Source organism: Littorina saxatilis, linkage group LG1, assembly GCF_037325665.1.
Source record: "Littorina saxatilis isolate snail1 linkage group LG1, US_GU_Lsax_2.0, whole genome shotgun sequence".
Taxonomy (NCBI): domain Eukaryota; kingdom Metazoa; phylum Mollusca; class Gastropoda; order Littorinimorpha; family Littorinidae; genus Littorina; species Littorina saxatilis.
Window position 1 is genome coordinate 39,637,039 of NC_090245.1, and position 15,097 is coordinate 39,652,135.

Consider the following 15,097-nt stretch of genomic DNA (forward strand, 5'->3'; position numbering starts at 1 on the left):
TCCCAGAGTTACTCTTTCATGAAGTCCTGTTCCGTAATCATCGTAAATAGAGAGCGGCACCAAATAATTTCGAAACTACGATTATCTGAGCATCTGAAGACATCATGAGCGTGTTGATAGGTAAGCAGCCATTGACCCCAACGGAGAGAAAATTGTAAAAAAGATTGTTGGTCTGTGCATTTCTCAAAATCACATTGGAAGTTTTGTTGTCGGCATCTAACCCATCTTGCAAGCCATGGCCGAATAAATAATCACAATGTGAATGTGCTGCCAATGCTGAAGTAGCGCAACACATTTCTGGTTCAGTAGTTGGTACGTTAAGTCGTTAGTCATGGTGTATCAGGGATGTTGCTACACATTTTTGTGTCCTGACCTCATCAACATGAATAGGACATTTGACCGGCTTCATGAATTATTTTACCTTACCAAATAATAATTGTGGTCGTATGGTCATATATATATGTCTGCCGAATTCAAGGAATTGCCGAATTCAAGGAATCGGCAACTTTTTAGGCGAAATCGCGAAATTGGCAAAATGTTGTCCATTATGCGAAATCGGCAGCGTTTTGCCGAACATGCGTAAGGCTTCTAAAATGTGCTGTTATGGGAAATTCGCACCCACTTTTTGGTTTTTAAGTTCTCTAATGCCTGGGTTATCATCACACTTAGAGTTAGACAGTTAGATATTCGAATGGATAAATATTGCCATAATCGATAAGTTCCCATGCCAAAAAGTGTAGTTTTCGTGCATTTCGGAGTTATGCTCGACACAGACCAACACAGACCATGAAAACCATAATAGGGAGGTCAAGTAATGTTAATGCAATGTTCTGGTGACACAAAAAGTAACAGACTGGCTGCCGCTTTTGTGAAATGGGCAAATTTTAGAAGCCTTTACGCATTTTTAGCAAAACATTGCCGATTTCACGTAATGGGCAGCGTTTTGCCGATTCCGCAAATAAGCCTAAGGCAATTCTGTGAATTCGGCATGACATAATTATATACACATCATATCGTCTGCTAGCAACAGTTACTGTTCTCTCTATGGACAATGTCTATCGATCAGTATCATCAGTTACCGATGCAATGGATCAATTTTGGTTGCAAATGTGTTGCTGCATATATGTCTGGGGTTGTGTGTGGTTTAGTTTACACATTTGGCTGAATGCAAAAAGGGTTACCTATAGTGTTGTACTCTCATGTGAGTACATATGATCTATATATATATACGACTTGTGTCTGTCTGTGTGTCTGTGTGTGTGTCTGTGTGTGTGTGAGTCAGTTCGCGATGCACGGCCAAAGTTCTCGATGGATCTGCTTCAAATTTGGTGGGCATATTCAGGTAGACCCGGTACAGGACACAACCTGGTCGATATTTCAACACGTGCTCTCAGCGCGCAGCGCTGAACCGATTTTGGTTCCACCTCAGCTATTTTGGTTCCACCTCAGCTACCCGGGCCCCCATACCGACACACCAAAGCCAAAGTTCTCGGTGGATCTTGTTCAAATTTGGACACCGTATTCAGCTACACCCCGGACACAATATCATCGATGAGATATTTCAACACGTGCTCTCAGCGCGCAGCGCTGAACCGAATTTGGTTTTTGTGTTCATTTCACCATTATAAGTAACTCTTCCTTATCTTCTCATCTTCTCCATGTTTTCAGCGTTTACCTCCCTTCCTTCGTATGGTGCAGGGGGCATCGTCGGATATTCCCGGCGTTCTGTTACTATTTTTAGAAGGTCACCGCAGTGTCCAGAACGTAAATTGGACCCGTAAATTATCCTCACTGTAAAAGTGCAAAGGTCGAATCAATTTATAGCCACGCGAAAAATACACTGTCATCTATCTCTCTATAGATACGGCTTCTCTGTGTTTTTTTTTTGTGTGTGTGTGTGTGTGTGTGTGTCTCTATGTGAGCTACACCTGTGCATTGTTCAGTTCTGTTTGTGATGTGGTCTGGCGGCTTTTGTGTAATGTTATGTACTGGCCTTCCTTTGAGAAGCCATAACAGTTCAAAAGGGCTTAGAGATAAGCTCTAACTTGCTCAGTCCTGTTTGAGTGGAGTTCGCCTCCAAAGGTGATTAACACGGTTACATTCGTCGACAAGGATGGGACTCGATATGGTCAGGAATGGCATTATGGCCACTGAATCATTTTCGTGCTGTTCCCATTCCACGAATCTGGGAGGGACCTAAGCTTGGCGGGTCCATTGTTCGGACCCGGCGAAGCCGGCGTACGGCTCTAAGTACTTCTTCCCGGCGAAGCCGGCTACCCGGCGAAGCGGGTATTCATTCTAGTATATATATATATATATATATAGCTGTAAAATTCTGGCAATGCCCAGATCTGTGATCCACATTGAATGCAATGCAAGCACTTTGACCGATGCAAACAAATTTTAACTGGGCTCTGACTCTGCCCTCCACGAAGTATGATAGGACATTTGAATGACATCTGACCATATGAATCGGACATTGGCTGCAGTTAATCGACCATTTGACCAATGTCCGACGCCTAACGACATCCCCGGTTTATGTTCGCGTACGAGCGTATTTGTTTGCAATGTGTGTCAGAAAGCTAAACTGATGAAATCCTTGAAGGTGTTGAATTGTTCTCATTGACATTGAAGGGGGCATGTTCATTTTGTTGTTACATTTAGTCAAAACTTGACTAAATGTTTTAACATAGAGGGGGAATCGAGACGAGGGTCGTGGTGTATGTGTGTGTGTGTGTGTCTGTCTGTCTGTGCGTGTGTGTGTGTAGAGCGATTCAGAGTAAACTACTGGACCGATCTTTATGAAATTTTACATGAGAGTTTCTTGGTATGATATCCCCAGACGTTTTTTTCTTTTTTTCGATAAATGTCTTTTATGACGTCATATCCGGCTTTTTGTAAAAGTTGAGGCGGCACTGTCACACCTTCATTTTTCAATCAAATTGATTGAAATTTTGGCCAAGCAATCTTCGACGAAGGCCGGACTTCGGTATTGCATTTCAGCTTGGAGGCTTAAAAATTAATTAATGACTTTGGTCTTTAAAAATCTGAAAATTGTAATTAAAATTATTTTTTTAATAAAATGATCCAAAATTACTTTTATTTTATTCTATATCATATTCTGATTCCAAAAACATATAAATATGTTATATTCGGATTAAAAACAAGCTCTGAAAATTAAAAATATAAAAATTATGATTAAAATTAAACTTCCAAAATCGTTTTAAAAATTATTTCATCTTATTCCTTGATGGTTCCTGATTCCAAAAACATATAGATATGATATGTTTGGATTAAAAACACGCTCAGAAAGTTCAAACGAAGAGAGGTACAGTAAAGCGTGCTATGCAGCACAGCGAAACCACAACCGCGCTGAACAGGCTCGTCACTTTCATTGCCTTTTGCACTAGCGGCGGACTATGGTCATTGTGATAAAATGCAGTGCGTTCAGTTTCATTCTGTGAGTTCCACAGCTTGACTAAATGTGGTAATTCCAGTGGTGGTGTTTATGCAGTGGTGCGTGTTTTTGTGTGTGTTTGTATGTCTGTGGGGGTGGGGGCTCATAGTCATGGTGATACTGGTAGTGGTGTGTGTGTTTATGTACGTACATGAGTGAGGTTCACAGGTGATAGCATTATGCTGATCTGCAGAGGTTAATCACGTCTCGATTAGCAGAAAATAAAGATGAGGAAAATAATGAATAATTTTTGTATCTTTATATGAGGTACCTAACTCATTTAAACTATGAAAATCACCAAGGCTTTTGTATTGGATAAGAGGATCCTTCTACAAAACTCATTCCTAAAAATAACAGTGGCATCTTTGTTGGCAGAGGGGAAATGTTTTGCTGAAGTTTTAACATCAATGTTATATTCTGCAAATATAGTTCAGCAAATGTTCCCACTCTACACAGGAAGCACCCAGGCTGTTGCTTTTTACATTTAGTCAAGTTTTGACTAAATGTTTTAACATAGAGGGGGAATCGAGACGAGGGTCGTGGTTTACGTGTGTGTGTGTGTGTGTGTAGAGCGATTCAGACTAAACTACTGGACCGATCTTTATGAAATTTGACATGAGAGTTCCTGGGTATGATATCCCCGGAGGTTGTTTTCATTTTTTGGATAAATGTCTTTGATGACGTCATATCCGGCTTTTTGTAAAAGTTGAGGCGGCACTGTCACACCCTCATTTTTCAATCAAATTGATTGAAATTTTGGCCAAGCAATCTTCGACGAAGGCCGGACTTCGGTATTGCATTTCAGCTTGGTGGCTTAAAAATAAATTAATGACTTTGGTCATTAAAAATCTGAAAATTGTAATTAAAATTATTTTTTTATAAAACGATCCAAATTTACGTTAATCTTATTCTTCATCATTTTCTGATTCCAAAAACATATAAATATGTTATATTCGGATTAAAAACAAGCTCTGAAAATTAAAAATATAAAAATTATTATCAAAATCAAATTTCCGAAATCGATTTAAAAACAATTTCATCTTATTCCTTGTCGGTTCCTGATTCCAAAAACATATATAGATGTGATATGTTTGGATTAAAAACACGCTCAGAAAGTTCAAACGAAGAGAGGTACAGAAAAGCGTGCTATGCAGCACAGCGAAACCACTACCGCGCTGAACAGGCTCGTCAGTTTCACTCCGTTTTGCACAAGCGGCGGACTACGGTCATTGTGAAAAAATGCAGTGCATTCAGTTTCATTCTGTGAGTTTCACAGCTTGACTAAATGTAGTAATTTTGCCTTACGCGACTTGTTGTTATTTGTCTGAATATAAGGATACATATATCCCATGTGAAAAAAGCGTGGACAGATCGTTATAGTGGTTTACGTGCGTATAATTAGCTGGGACAAAATGCATATATTATATATATGTCTTCAATCTTGAAGAAGCAATATCACTCTACTGTTGCATTACAGGAGGTGGGACAGGTTTTGTGGGGCGCCATCTCACAAAACTGCTGGCAGAGAATGGCCTGAAGGTGACCGTTGTGTCCAGGGCTGCTGGACCGAATAAAATCACATGGGTTAGTTCTCATTTCAAGGCTGATGCTGTAATGCTACAGGAAGAGCTATAAACTGTCTGTACCTCTGGGCAAATGTACACAGAAGTACTGTGGGCAAGTATACTCGAGCATGCACACAGACTGATCAAAAGGACAGTGAGAGACACACACACAAAAGCATGCACTCACAGACAGACAATATAACACACAACACACACACTATAGTCTATCTCACACAGCAAAGAGCGAGATGCACACACACTCACATGGCACCCATCAACTCACGCATGGCTCAGTAGTTAGGAAACTTGCAGTGCTGGTTAATTTTTGATAAACATTACACATCAGCATGTGTTTCTGTGTTCCAGTCAGATTTGCAAAGGACAGGCCTCCCTGATGGAATTACAGCCGTGGTCAGCATGTCTGGAGAAAACATCCTCAATCCAATGAAACGGTCAGTTAATCTTAAAGGGACCTTATTCTGAAACCAATGTTTTGGCCTATATGTGGAACATTGGTTGCACCCTCCCTCCCGTCACTCTCCTCCCCTCCCACAGAAAAAATCATCTGGGTAACTCACTGTGTTTCATTTCAGGCACTCTCTGCTCCAGGCTGGCTCCAGCTAAAAATAACCGGCAAGAACCACCCTCATCCCCCTATTTACCCTCCCTTTCCTTTCCTCCCCCCATTTCCCTCCTACCCGGCCCCATTCACAGTGGCGCCTGACAGACGACTCTTTCTTTGTCTGCAGCGAGCGTGGACCGCTCTCTGCAAGCAGCTGCTGTGTTGATAAGGTTCTGTAGCTCGCGCGCTCTAGAGAGAGCCTAAAAACAGTGAGAACGTTTTCTGCACTGTTCAGAATGCCTGATAAGTGGCCCTCTATATACTCCCGCAAGGAAATAGTCTCCATGCGAAGGGTGTAATACTTGAAAGTAGAACAGTGGTTATACATTGTATACTCTTGAGAATAGAATAACAGGTGACCTTTCTTTTCCCTTTTGGAGGTTTGTCAATGACGCCGAAGATGCTTACTCATGGCGGTGTTTTCCAATGTGTGACTGTGTGTGTGTGTGCGTGCGTGTGTGTGTGTGTGTGTATGTGTACATGTGTGTGTGTGTGTGTGTGTGTGTGTGTGTGCGTTCGAAATATATACAAACAGTAGAGTATATCGTATTTACATACATATTATGCCAAGGACTACTAGTAAAAGTCATTGATGGTGCGCATGTAAAATTTGTTTTGCGTTTATATAATTATAAAAGTCAAAATAGTGTAGATATATATAGACTACACCCGCACACGTGTAAATCCACGCGTATACATGTACACGCAACCCGATTTAATATGAGAAGACCATCCAGTCCAACATTTGCGTACGTAAAAATTACATTATACATCATTTCAGCTTGACTCATCTAGAAGGGTGTAATACTTGAAAGTAGAACAGTGGTTATACATTGTATACTCTTGAGAATAGAATAACAGGTGACCTTTCTTTTCCCTTTTGGAGGTTTGTCAATGACGCCGAAGATGCTTACTCATGACGGTGTTTTCCAATGTGTGACTGTGTGTGTGTGTGCGTGCGTGTGTGTGTGTGTGTGTATGTGTACATGTGTGTGTGTGTGTGTGTGTGTGTGTGTGCGTTCGAAATATATACAAACAGTAGAGTATATCGTATTTACATACATATTATGCCAAGGACTACTAGTAAAAGTCATTGATGGTGCGCATGTAAAATTTGTTTTGCGTTTATATAATTATAAAAGTCAAAATAGTGTAGATATAAAATTCAAAATAGTGTAGATAATGTCAGTAACATATAAGAAAGAAAAAAGATCTTACGGCAATACATGTTCATGAAAATTATTAGCTGCATGTGAATAAAACAAAAAAGCTTACCTCACGGCCCTCCTATACAAGTCTCACAAACTTGTATATATATATATAATATACCACAGGAGAAAAAAAAATAGCTCGCGCGCGCTCACCCAAATCCGCTCGAAGTGCCACATGATATTAGCCCCAGACAACACATAGACGGATAATACATGTATGTCAATCGTATGAAACAAAACATGCCACAATTTACAAGACAGAAAAAAGGCTAAATGAGAGAATTGAAAAAGGTGTTTGCTCTTCAAGTAAATAATTATACCACACCTTACAGATCTGATAAACACATGTATGCTGCAGTTAAATAAACAGGAAACCCAACATCCGAAAGCACGGCACAATCTATAAGAGGACAGAAGACAACACAGTAAACAAAACATCATAATCAATGTGTCACAATAAAAGAACACAAAATATTGGAAAAAAAGACAAAGGTAATCCCTAAGTACACTGATATATACATGTACAACACTTTACAAAATATATATACAAACAACAGAGTATATACAGTCGTATTTAAAAACATATTATAGGCATGCGTATGGTGCGCATGTGAAATTTGTTTTGCGTTTATATAATTCAAAATAGTGCAATTAATGCCTGTAATATAAAAGAAAGAAAAAACGGTCTTTCAATACATGTTCATGCAAATTGTTAGCTGCATGTGAAGAAAACAAAAAGCCTACCTGACCCTGCAACTGTTGGTCAGTAATCCAATAGCAGCACACAAGTCGATTTGAAAGTTTTTCAACACAGTTTTTCACTCGTATTGTTCTCACAAACTTGTATATATACCACAGGAAACAAAACTCGTCGATCCGAACAAGATGAAATGCACGACAGTCAACAGAGCTGCATATAATAGCGTACTGTAGCGAGTGCCTGTTCCGAGAACCTGCGCGTGGGTTAATTCACAAAACTTACCCCTCAAAACTGCTCTAGAAATCATTCACAAACACCTGTAACTTAACTTGTTTTCACTCTATCACACAGTTAAGACTAAGTACTTACGGACGGCAAAATAAAAACACAGGCGGTTGGGCTGTTATCAGTATTCAGTGTGATTATAAACTGATATACAACGCGCAAATTCTGTTTCTTTTAACAGGAACAAAGAACAAGAGCTGAGTGCCAGTGATATTAGTATTACCACAAAATCAAACAAAACGAGTCGAATGAATAAACTCCAGTTTGCACCAACACAATGCCTGTATATTCAAGTAACAAAATACACAAGATGAACATAATCCCAGGTGTAAGTCACTGAAACGATCCCTTTTTCACACCAAGAATCAGGTAATTTTTCAAACTGGCGCCATCGCACACAAGCTCCACATAGAGTCTTTGTGTGCTAGAGACAGCGCGCGAAAGGGAATCAAGGTCACCGCCAGCGCACGGTAGGCTATTTATGGCCGTGCTTGCTCCAAGCTCCCTGCCGCTGACAGAGCATATTCGGCGCAGCAGTGAAATAGTGTGAACTGACCAGTTTAGAATGTGCAATTTAGCTTGTATTTGAGCATTGTCTTCCAAACATTTCAATTGTCCCACTATTTTTCAGCTATTCCATAAAACAGTTTCAAGAATTGCATGATGCTGTAATTTTTCAGCAGTAAACAAAAGAGGAGAAAACAAATTACTGAAGCAAAGAAAAAAAGAACAGGTGAGTGAGACTGTCTGCCTTCTAAAATGAGAAAACCATTTTGTGAAACACACTCCCTGTTTATCTGTTTCAGTGGTAACAATTAAATGATTATGCAGCAGCTGGGGCATGACAGCTGATGTAAACAATGAAATGCATTTTGACTTGTTTCAGATGGAACGAGAGCTTCAAGCAGGCAGTCTGGTCAAGTCGAGTGGACTGCACACAATCTCTGGCAAATGCCATCTGTCAGGCTACAAATCCTCCAAAAGTCCTTGTCTCTATGTCAGGAGTTGGTAAGTATGAAAACTCAGTCTTATACGATATCAAAGACTGAACTCACCCGTCTTATGAAATAATACGATTTGACAAGGAAGTACATGTACTTATAGAAGAAGCAAAAGAATGGCATACTCCAGAATTAGCCCTGTGGAAGTGATGCACATATTGAAAAAAGAGAACGTTTTGAGATTCATTTAGTGTAGCGGTGAACTGCACACAGGGCTAAATCGGGATACTGTATTGCCAAAAGAAGCCCTCGTTTTCTTTAAGCATTTTACCTGTAGGTATCTGCAATTGCTGATGTTTGCAGGTTACTACAAGCCAGACCCAACAGCAGAATATGACGAGGACAGTCCGGGGGGTGACTTTGACTATTTGTCAGAACTATGCACGGCGTGGGAGGCTGCTGCTAAACTGCCGTCTTCGGTCAGTTGTCGACAAGCCATTGTCAGAAGTGGTCAGTAAAACATGAATTGCTTCGTCTTTCAGTTATTTTAAGAACAGTAGTGAGGACTGTTGTTGCTAGTCTTTTTTCATTTGATTTTTGGTTTTTGTTTAGTTCGTGATTGACCTAAGTGAGTTAAGGTTTTTCTGCTGCCCAGATCTCTTTAGAACCAGCGTTTTCAGTTTACTATTGACTACTTTTTCATTATTTGTATTTCTCAATATTGGTAGTGATAGTAGATAGTCAGGCTGTGCCACGGGCACTGTCAACCTTTTTAGTTCTGAACATATGTGATACAAATATGTGATCCTTGGCTCTTTTTCTAGGTGTGGTTCTTGGACGAGACGGTGGAATGATCCAACAGATCTACTGGCCCTTCTTTCTCGGTGCTGGAGGTCGTATCGGATCTGGCGCACAGTGGTTTCCATGGGTACACGTGGCGGACGTTGCTGGCATCATCACTCACGCTATTATCAATGACCACGTTTCTGGCGTTTTAAATGCAGTGGCTCCAGAGCCTGCCACCAACGCTGAATTCACCAAAGCTTTTGCTTCTGCCATGTGGAGGCCTTCTATTTTTCCTGTTCCGGGATTTGTTATGAACACGGTGTATGGACCTGAAAGGGGCAAAGTCATCCTTGAAGGTCAGAAAGTGATTCCGAAGAAGACCCTCGAATCTGGCTACAAATTTGCTTTTCCGGATTTGAAATCAGCTTGTCAGGATGTGTCGCAAATGCTGACAATTACCAGTGTGTCTGGGAGTTAGATCTGTGCAGAGTGTGTGAACTTCTTAGTTGTCTTGTGTGTCAGTGAGATTAAATTTGCCAGTACTAAATGGAGTCTTACATGTGTTTTATTTACTTGTTGTGGTCACTGTGCATCACCTACTACATGTATATATATGTGTTCATGAGGTGTGTGTGTGTGTTCAAGACGATGGCCTTTCCTCTGTCTTTGTGGCTTGCCCTCCTGCAGTCTTCTGGATGTTTGTTCTGTTTATGGCACCAAACAACCTATGACCAAAGACATTTACTGATAATTTCTCGCCATTTTGAAATATCAGCTGCTGAAGGTCACTGCACTTGTTACAGGAGACCAGCTAAAGAAATAAAGGAGGAATAGAAGTGCCAGAAATAGCAACATGCAATTCATTATTTGAAGTAACAAAGCAATTGCGGAGCTGAAATAAAAACAAGTCGCGTAAGGTGAAATTACGACATTTAGTCAATCTGTCGAACCCACAGAATAAAACTGAACGCACTGCATTTTTTTCACCAAGACAAAACAGCTTCGTCAATCCACGCGGCAAGGAAGTCGCTCAATTTTCCCGTGCAACACGAAGTGAAACTGACATGCAAGAATAGCGTACTGCGCTAAGCAGGGAAGCGTGCTTTTCTGTATTCTTTTTAACTTTCTGAGCTTGTTTTGAATACAACATATTATATTTATATGTTTTTGGAATCAGGAAATGATAAGGAATAAGATGCAGTAATTTTTGGATCGATTTCTTAAATAATAATCGAAGTACTAATTAACCTATTTTCGTTAATTGTGATCACATTTTAACACTTTCGTGACGGGATGCGACTATATTAGTAATAGCGCTGCAACGCCCACGGACGGGAAGCGACTATTTTAGTATTAGACATACAAGGTACACGACTCGTGATTGCTTCCCGGTTTTTGAAGCTTGCAAATAAATTGAGTTGTTTCCCTTGATACACTTGGCGTCCCCTTCTGCCATTTGCAAATCCGCCTGATTTGTGTGCGTTTTTGAGGAAAAAAAATGAATCAAAGGCGAGCCTTGTCTCGGGAGGAGATTCTTCGGATGTTGGACCTAGAGGATCCCGTAGAGCATGATTCGGACGTATCGTTTTCGCCTCACGAAAGCGATACAAGCAGTGAAAGTGAGGAAGAAACAGTCCCGTTGTTGCTAGTACGAGTCGGCAAACTACACGTGGTTGGCGGTGATACTGCTAGACGAACATGTATCTCGGAATCGTGCAGGAGCTATGGGGGCGTGGCAGCACTGATAACAATGGATGGCTGGAGCCTTCAAATCCTTTTGGAATTGTTCATAGGTGTACAGTTGGTACTTTGTTGTGAAAATGTGACTTATATTCAATATGGATTACCTAGACATCATTTGGTGAGTGTTAGATCTACAGTTTTGTTTCATTTGAGTCAGGATGCTGTGAGTGAATGCGTGATTTGCTTGTTTTTTTCTTTGTACTGTCTCCTTATTTCTGTGTACAATGTTAACAATATTTCAGCTAATTCATAGGTTTTACACCTTGTTTGGTTATAACATTATTTATAATACTTTCTGTTAAAAAATAACTTTTAAAAAAAGCAGTAGAAAATAAAACACACACAAAAAAACGTTAAAAAACACAAATTATCCCCCTTTCACCCCCCTTTCACCCCCCTTTGCTAAAACAAATCGCGTGACAAACTTATAAATAGCACGACTGAACTGGGCATCCATTTTTGAATTAGTACACACAATTTGGTGGTGATTGGACTTAATTCAAGCTTGCTAGACAGATTTCTTTACAGTTACTGATTTTTGGGAAGTTTCTTGGTGGCAAGCTTGGGCAGGCAGGACGTAAACGCCGTGGCAGTGCTAGTCACAATAGTGTTAAGAGTAAACATGACATATGTATATATTTTTAGATTCAAAATTTGATGAAGAATACGATGCAATCAATTTTAAATCTGTTTGCGAAAAATCGATTTTAATGACAACTTTAATGAGCAAACTCATAAATTAATTTTTAAGCTTCCAAGCTGAAATGCAATACCAGAGTCCGGGCTTTGTCGAAGATTAATTGACCAAAATTGAAACCAAATTGGTTGAAAAATGAGAGCGTGACGGTGCCGCCTCAACTTTCACAAAAAGCCGGATATGACGTCATCAAAGATATTTATCCAAAAACTGAAAAAAACCGTCTGGAGATATAATAATCAGGAACTGAGTTTCATGAAGATCGGTCCAGTAGTTTCTCAGAATCGCGTCATACACCCACACACACACATACATACACCACACCCTCGTCTCGATTCCCCGTCTATGTTAAAACATTTAGTCAAAACTTGACTAAATGTAAACAAGTCGCGTAAGGCGAAATTACTACATTCAGTCAAGCTGTGGAACTCACAGAATGAAACTGAACGTAGTCCGCCGCTAGTGCAAAAGGCAGTGAAAGTGACGAGCCTGTTTGGCGTGGCAGCGGTTGCGCTGTGCTTCATAGCACGCCGCTTTACTGTACCTCTCTTAGTTTTAACTTTCTGAGCATGTTTTTAATCCAAACATATCATATCTATATGTTTTTGGAATCAGGAACCGACAAGGAATAAGATGAAATAGTTTTTGAATCGATTTCGGAAATTTAATTTTGATCATAATTTTTTATATTTTTAATTTTCAGAGATTGTTTTTAATCCAAATATAACATATGTATATGCTTTTGGAATCAGAAAATGACGAAGAATAAGATGAAATTGTTTTTGGATCGTTTAATAAAAAATTAATTTTAATTACAAGTTTCCGATTTTTAATGACCAAACTCACTCATTAGTTTTTAAGCCACCAAGCTGAAATGCAATACCAAACCCCGGCCTTTGTCGAAGATTGATGTGCCAAAATTTTCATCAATTTAATTGAAAAATGAGGGTGTGACAGTGCCGCCTCAACTTTTACAAAAAGCCGGATATGACGTCATCAAAGGTATTTATCGAAAGAAAGAAAAAAACGTCCGGGGATATCATACCCAGGAACTCTCATGTCAAATTTCATAAAGATCGGTCCAGTAGTTTGGTCTGAATCGCTCTACACGCACGCACACACACACACACACACACACACACACACACACATACACCACGACCCTCGTCTCGATTCCCCCCTCGATGTTAAAACATTTAGTCATAACTTGACTAAATGTAAAAAGAGTGCTGATGTTCCAAAATCAAGAATAAACAAGTCGCGTAAGGCGAAAATACAACATTTAGTCAAGCTGTCGAACTCACAGAATGAAACTGAACGCACTGCAATTTTTCAGCAAGACCGTATACTCGTAGCATCGTCAGTCCACCGCTCGTGGCAAAGGCAGTGAAATGGACAAGAAGAGCGGGGTAGTAGTTGCGCTGAGAAGTATAGCACGCTTTTCTGTACCTCTTTTCGTTTTAACTTTCAGAGCGTGTTTTTAATCCAAACATATATCTATGTTTTTGGAATCGGGAATCGACAAGGAATAAGATGAAAGTGTTTTTAAATTGATTTCGAACATTTAATTTTGATCATAATTTTTATATTTTTAATTTTCAGAGCTTGTTTTTAATCCAAATATAACATATTTATATGTTTTTGGAATCAGGAAAAGATGAAGAATAAGATGAACGTAAATTTGGATCGTTTTATAATTTTTAATTTTTTTTTTACAATTTTCAGATTTTTAATGACCAAAGTCATTAATTAATTTGTAAGCCACCAAGCTGAAATGCAATACCGAAGTCCGGCCTTCGTCGAAGGTTGCTTGGCCAAAATTTCAATCAATTTGATTGAAAAATGAGGGTGTGACAGTGCCGCCTCAACTTTTACAAAAAGCCGGATATGACGTCATCAAAGACATTTATCGAAAAAAGGAAAAAAACGTCCGCGCGGGGATATCATTCGCAGGAACTTTCATGTCAAATTTCAGAAAGATCGGTCCAGTAGTTTAGTCTGAATCGCTCTACACGCACAGACAGACAGACACACACACACACATACACCACGACCCTCGACTCGATTCCCCCTCTAATAATAATAATAATGGACATTTATTAATCGCCCCTTCTCACAAGAGCTCACGGCGATTTACATATTAATTTCTGCCTCTATGTTGAAACATTTAGTCAAAACTTGACTAAATGTAAAAAACAAACAAGAATGGTGCGTTACTGGAATGTTTTAATTTAAACAAAACAAGACGTTCTCGAGTACATCGGTCAATGGCCTTTAGGTAGTGGACAGACGAGTAAATGATGTGGAAACTCATCTGAGAAACTGACTGAAGTCATGACCCAACTTGTTGCAACGTGCTTTAATTGTGCTATCTCAAAATCTGCGTGGAATGAATTCAGATTTAGAAATGCTAAATTAAAACTCATATATACACAGGCACACACACACACCATTGAGAGAAATAAACACATTATGCTCTCTCTCTCTCTCTCTCTCTCTCTCTCTCTCTCTCTCTCTCTCTCTTATACTCATACACACACGGATATTTGCTGCGCGCAAACTTGGTCTGATCTTGAAGCGTGACACGGACTGGCCATAACATCCGCGAAGGAAGCACCGAACGATAACAAGCAAAGCATCCGTGTCTGTCCACGAGCCGGTTTGTTGACTGCTGTTCAGAAAGTGGGCGTGTCAGTATTTTCGTCACGCAGTTCTCTTTCTGAAAATCAATCAAAAATGCCATTCTTCTGCATGTCAAAGTATAGATAAATAACTTTTATTAATTCGAAATGGGGCAGAGTTGCAAGAAACACACTGATTGCTCTTTGATACTTTAATGCAGTCAGCAAGGACGTCGGTCAACCTGAGGATTTGTTTACATGGGTCAACCATCACAGTTCTCCCCCTTCGAAATGCGGAAATGACATCACAATCACTTGCCACGGGTCGGCGAACTACTTTTGGGGGTATAATCACTCCGCATACTCCTACCCCGATGAAGCAATATTGCAATAATGTATCCGTATAATTTACAAATGCAAGCTATTTAAACACGTTTGAACTAGAATATCAGTTTTACCAATCAATATT

At 39.8% G+C, this 15,097-nt stretch overlaps 1 protein-coding gene across 1 annotated transcript; it reads left to right on the forward strand.

The window, feature by feature from the left end:
* Window positions 1-10,114, forward strand: LOC138969253 (epimerase family protein SDR39U1-like). The gene is made up of 6 exons (XM_070342001.1): window positions 1-120; window positions 4,935-5,041; window positions 5,389-5,474; window positions 8,727-8,848; window positions 9,145-9,291; window positions 9,606-10,114. Exons 1-6 carry the CDS (start codon window positions 105-107, stop codon window positions 10,043-10,045), a joined length of 918 nt encoding a protein of 305 aa, XP_070198102.1. The 5' UTR covers window positions 1-104; the 3' UTR covers window positions 10,046-10,114.
* Window positions 10,115-15,097: the final 4,983 nt, after the last annotated feature.